General features: G+C 41.9%; 1 protein-coding gene across 4 annotated transcripts in view; it reads left to right on the forward strand.

Annotated features, from left to right (window-relative positions):
* rspo1 (R-spondin 1) overlaps positions 1–4,593 on the forward strand; it is an 87,473-nt gene extending 82,880 nt beyond the window's left edge. For all 4 annotated transcript variants that reach the window (XM_007906741.2, XM_007906743.2, XM_042338651.1 and 1 more), the window contains one exon: positions 3,925–4,593. In XM_007906741.2, the coding sequence (XP_007904932.1) occupies positions 3,925–4,100 (176 nt within the window). In that variant the 3' untranslated portion in view covers positions 4,101–4,593. The remainder of the gene's footprint in view (positions 1–3,924) is intronic.
* The last annotated feature ends 1,407 nt before the right edge of the window (positions 4,594–6,000 follow it).

Below are 6,000 nucleotides of genomic sequence, written 5' to 3' on the forward strand. Positions count from 1 at the left end.
TATGTCATGAAAAGTCTCAAAGCGCTTCACAGGAATTACTGTAAAATGGTGTGACTGTGTGTTTTGTGGATATGCAATTTGATGTCGATGGGGGTTTGGGGGGAGTTAAGGAACGGGATATGTCAGATGGAGAGATGGTATTTGAAAACGAGACAGCCAGACTGGCTACAGTATACAATGGTCTTTCTCTGACCTGAACATTCCTATGCTCCTCCAACATGGATTTCAGTGGGCAGGATGAAATCTTAGACAGCGCAGTTTGAAAGCCGTTCACAGTGCTATAATTTTGTGTATTTTAGTTTATATTCTGATATAATGTTAACAAAGCTTAAAAGAATGCATGACCGACTGAACCTCATAAATACTCAGTGAAAGTTTCAGCCTTGGCTCAGCCTTAACTGTAGTGGCTTAGACCTTCCAGCAACTTGTCTCTGCAGACTATTAGGGAAAGATCTTCATAAAATTATTTATCTTCATTTAATGTTTCACTTCTCGTTTTGCAGCAATATTACACAGTAATAACATTCCATCCACACGATAAATAGTCACTGCACTTTACAGTGGATCCTGTGAAGCGCTTGGAGACGTCTTGATGATGTGATAAGGCACTATATCAAATGCAAGGTTTATTATTATTAATACTTGCATTTAATATAGTACCTTTGACATCAGGAGAATGTCTCAAAGGGCTTCACAGAATTTACTGTGAAGTGCAGTGACTGTGCACTTTGCAGCTGAGTCCCGGACAGCAATGTCCCACAAACAGCCATGAAGTTATTGAGCATTTTATCGGTTGGATTGTCGGTCAAGACAGAGACTCCGTTCTCTTTTTGACTAGAGCTTGTGATCTCTAACATCCACCTGAACAGGCAGACGGGACCTCGGTTAAACATCTCATCCGATGGGTGGCACTTCCGACAATGTAGTGCTCTCTCCAGCACTGCACTGAAAGTCAACCTAGAGGGTTGGAGGTTATGGGTCAGTAAAAATGGTGACATGTAATAATCTTTGCTCTTAACAGAGGTCTTATCATGTTGAAAGCGCTTTATACATTTTTTTCTGTGAAGTGTAGTGACTGTAGTTGTATGCTGCGCTCAAGGATTTCCGATTCCAACCTTTGCCTTTCAATCCTCATTTAACAACTTGAGTTTCCTGCGGAACCGTTTAAATACTCCGTGTTGAGATTTGTGATTGATTTTAACATCATGCTGTTTATTTTTCTTGTTCTATTTTTGGTATAATTTTGTTTAAACAGTGTAAAGTGCAGTGTTTTATGTCCAGGATACATGCCAGGTTTAATTCCCTTTTGACACAAAATGTGTCAACATATTTAAGAGGAAACTTGATGCTTGCAAGAGGAAAACGGAGTAAAGGGGTATTGGTGAGGGGAATAGAGGGTTGGAGGCTGTGTGGAGTATAAACACCAGTACAGAATAGTTGGGCCAAATCGTCTATTTCCATGCAGTATCATGCTATATAGAGTGCTGTTTGCGCATTATATAATAATCCTTACAATAAATCCTGTGAAGTGCTTTGGGATGTCCTCGTAACGTGAAAGGTGCAAAGCACCTTTCATGTTGGGAAGACGTCCCAAAGCACTTCACAGGATTTACTGTAAAATGAAATTACTATTTTGTGGGTGAATGTGACAGCCAAGATGTGCACAGCAATGTCCCACAAACAGCCATGGAGCAAGTGACCCAATTTCATCTGGAGATCGTTGGCCAGGACACCTGGAGAGAGAGCCACGGGATCTTTTAATACGCACCTGAACAGGCAGTCTTGGTTTTAAAGTCTCATCTGAAGAACTCACCTTTTTATTAATGCTGCTACACCCCCATTGGATTGTCAGCTTAGACTATATGAGTTCCAAGTCCTAATGTGGGGCTCGAACTCATAAACTTCTGACTTGGAGGTGAGAGTGCCACCAACTGAGCCAAACTGACACTGATATAGAGGCATCATAAATATTATATAAAAGATGTATATACATTTACGTATATTTATACATACATTTATGTATGCATAAATATACTTACAGTAATTAAAGTGACGTCAAATGTGGAGTCCTGTAGCTCAGTGGTTAGAGCACTCGCTTTGCCAGTGAGAGACCTGAGTTCAATTCCAGGCAGAGGGCGAAACCTTGGGCAAGTTTCCTTACTCCACACAGAGCCTAATAATAATCCCTCCAAAACCACAAACAATAATAAATTGGTCATTTTCAATATTTGTTTTCAATGTTTGTGGGACATTGCTGTGCGAAATTGGCTGACGCGTTTGCCCACAAATATACAGTCAATTTCACTTTACAGTATATTCTGTGAAACGCTTTGGGACGTCTAGAAGACGTGAAAAGCGCTATATCAAATGCAAGGATTATTATTATTATTATAAATGTTCTATTCCGCTCTCTCCCACCTTTCCCCCCCTCCTCCCCCAGATCAGGAGTGGAACACAGACTAAACACACAGAGCAGATAAAGTAACTTAATATTTACAGTGACTTGTGTTTCAGGCACTTGAGAGCTTTGCTGGCTGTTATCTCTGTTAAAGTGCCATGGCTCATCCTGTTAAAGGGGCCTCTTTTCATGAAAATATTTTGTAAAATCATTTGACATTTGCCAAAAAAAAACCTGGAATGTAATCCCACAAGTAGGTCCGTTTGTTTCATAACATCTTGTAAAAAGTATCCACTCATTGGATTGTCTTTTTTTCTCTCTCTCTTTCTCTCTTCCCCACCCCACCCTCCCCCCGCCCCCAAATAAAAACGGCATTTTTTTTCCCTGAGGACTATACCTCTTTAATTTGAGATTCAAACAGCTTGATCCGCAAGTCATCAGATGGTTTTACTCTCAGTGCCTCACCATCCGCATTCACATGGACGGACGGCTGGACGGGCCTGTGGCAGAGCAGTCGAAAGCAATCTTTCGTTAAATAAAGAGCCATCTTTCCCTTTGTATTAAGCCCCTCGATCCCATTCCAAGGTCAGGTGGTTTAGTTTTACATTCTGAAATACGGTGAGAATAAATAACTCTTAGCTGCTTTTACATGAGTGCACACAGCAGCAGCGGCAGTGTCAACAAGAGGGGGAGTTTGAGTCTCTTGTAGAACAAGTGTTTTCTTGACTTTCTCACATCCTCTTCTCTCACCGGTAAACATGCTTTGTCCCATATAACGCCAGCTTCGGAATAGTACTTAACAGTAATATTCTGAGGCTGGCATTATATGTGTCGCGCGTGATTACTGGTTGGTGACCAGGAGGATAAGTGTTGTTCCTACTGCTTCCGATGACAACAGTGTCGCTGTCTGTGTGTCTGTCTGTCTTTGACGTTCAGGAGGATGTTAAAGATCTCGTGGCACTATTCAAAAAGAGAAGGAAGTTTCTCTCTCCCGGTGTTCTGACTGACAATCTCGCAGATAAAATTGGTCAATCACTTCATCGCTGACTGTGGGACATTGCTGTGGGCAAAAATTGGCTGCAGTATTTGCCTATGATTGCACAGTCACTACACATTACATTAAATATCTGTGAAGTGCGATGCTTTGGGCACTACATCAGATGTTTTTAAATGCGTTTCCTGGTAGCCCATTTCTAGCTGTTGATTTTACCAAGAGATTAAGTAACCCACAAAAATGCGATTTGTCACAATGCGTTGGTGTTCCACCGTACTGTATAAATCCTCGCTTAGTGGTTAGCGCATGGACCCGGGATGGATTCACAGGTGGCCGAAACCTTGGGCAAGTTTCACACGCTTTGTTTACCTGCTTGAAGAGCCTTTGTAAGTAGGAACCTGGCTGTCAAATGCAAGGAATATTATTATTGAAGCAAAATAGGCCACACCAGTCTTGATTTTACGGAATGTTTTTTTTTTCGCTGTTTGTTTTTTAAATTGAGTGTTGACGACATCTGTATTTCCTCTCCCAGGGAAGAAGAGAAACAAGAAAGACAGAAACAGAAAGGGAAAGAAGGACAAGAAGAACAAAGGAGGCGACAACAGTCAAAACAACAAGGAACCCAGAGAAAAGAAGCTTGGAAACAAGAAGAAGAAAGAACCCCACGGGATTGCAACCACCACAACGACGTCCAGCTCTGTTCAATAACAGCCTTTTATTGCAATGCAGACACTCTTACGCTGATGTGTATAAATCAGCTTTTCTGAACTGGAGCAGTGCTACAGAGAAGAATAATAACATGGCTTTTCCCTCCTCCCCCCTCCCCCACCTCTCAAATGTCTAAGATAAAAAGCAAAGTTATTATTTTGGGGACTTGCAAATCAGAGCTCCATTGCACCAGGCTTCAGCGTATACAGTACCTGAGAACAGAACAGGAACAAAGTAGGTCAAAAGGACTGGTTTTAGACAAGCTCTTCAAGCAGATATTGTAGAGGAGGTCAGCCCAGAACCGGAGGATATGATCTGACTGTTCCTGTGGCGACCAGAAAAATGACTTGGACCGAATGGCTTTTTGGAAAACTGCAAATATTCCTGTAAATGTTTGGGCAGTTTTAAAAGAAAATTATGCATTTGAACGGAAGATGTATACACCTAAATTACCTGAACAGAATGTTAGAATTATACATCATTAAACTGCTTTAAAAATATATTTCAAATAAATAAACCAATATAAACATATGGCAATTTGAAAGCTGATTAATTGAGCAACAAATTAATTGCTGGTTATTTCTTATACACGTGTGCGAGTGTAAAGTTACTGCATGAACTTTCAGATGGTTTGGTGCAATTCTGCAAAGAATGGCGGGTGGCTCCTATATTTGTAGCAAATTTTCCCGGGTTGTATTTGACAAGACAATAGAATAAATAGGAGCCATATTTATACAGGTGGCAGCCTTGGGTCAGGCAATAGGAATCAGTTGTAACTCGGCTCTGACTTAGAAAGTTGTGGGTTCTAACTTCACATCAGAAGTTTGACCTCAGTCTAAGCTGATGCTCCAGTACATTGCTGGGGGAGTGCCTCATTGTCCTTCAGACAATACAGCGGCTTTCACATTGTTAAGACGTCTCAAAGCATCGGGCTGGGCACCAGAGCTGGGGATGAGAGCGGAAAGGGCGAGGGAGGGAAAGCTGACCGAAAGTGTGGTCAAAAGGAATGTCTTTGAGACGAGCCTTGAACGATGGAAGGGAACGAGTCGGAGGGACTTAGCAGGAAAGGAAGATGAAATTTGTTCTAAATGTTGCCGAAACCAAAGGTTTTGTGGAAAACAAATGACCAAAAAGGAAGCAAACTATCATGGACGAGTTGGGCCAAATGGCCTGTTTCCCTCCCATTTCGCACTATGTACAGCCCGGATCCTGTCTGCTCTCTGCTCAGCAGGCTCCAGCCTGCTCCACGTTCCCCACCCAACCCGTCCCACCATTGGCGGTCAGACCTGCCTCTCCGCCCCCACTGATTGGAACTATATCCCACATTCCCTTCTTACCTCCTTCAAGGCACGTCTCAAGACCCTCCTCTCCAACCGTGCCTTCAGCCGCCTTCCTCTCCCTGTCGTCCACCCTCCCTTATCCCAATACCACCACCCAGCTCGGGTCCAAATCCTTGACTGTCCAACAGCTTGGGACATCCCGACGTGAAAGGCGCTGTACAAATGTAATATTGTATTGTAGGTAACAAGCTAAAAAGAGGGAAATGGCAGAGGATGCAGGAAAACTATTATGGAAAACTTTAAAAAATAGGAAGTAAAGCGATAATTCGGGGAGAGTTACATTTTCATAATTTAAAATGTTCCAAAAGATTTCCTGAGAGAAATCTCTTAACTGAGGTCGTTATAGCAGATTTGCCTTTTGTACAGTAATAAATAAATACAATAGACAGATCTCCGGTTGAGCATCACTGAACTAATATTAAGTTTTATCTTGTCATGGGATTGGGAATAAGAGGGAATATGAAAGCCTCACTGGATCTTGAGATGAGCTGATTTTCGAAGCTTGAGATTAAATTCAGAACTGTAAATTCAGAAAAAGGATATGAACACATCCTAAATTG

This window comes from Callorhinchus milii, unplaced genomic scaffold, assembly GCF_018977255.1.
Source record: "Callorhinchus milii isolate IMCB2004 unplaced genomic scaffold, IMCB_Cmil_1.0 Scaffold10, whole genome shotgun sequence".
In the NCBI taxonomy this organism is placed as follows: domain Eukaryota; kingdom Metazoa; phylum Chordata; class Chondrichthyes; order Chimaeriformes; family Callorhinchidae; genus Callorhinchus; species Callorhinchus milii.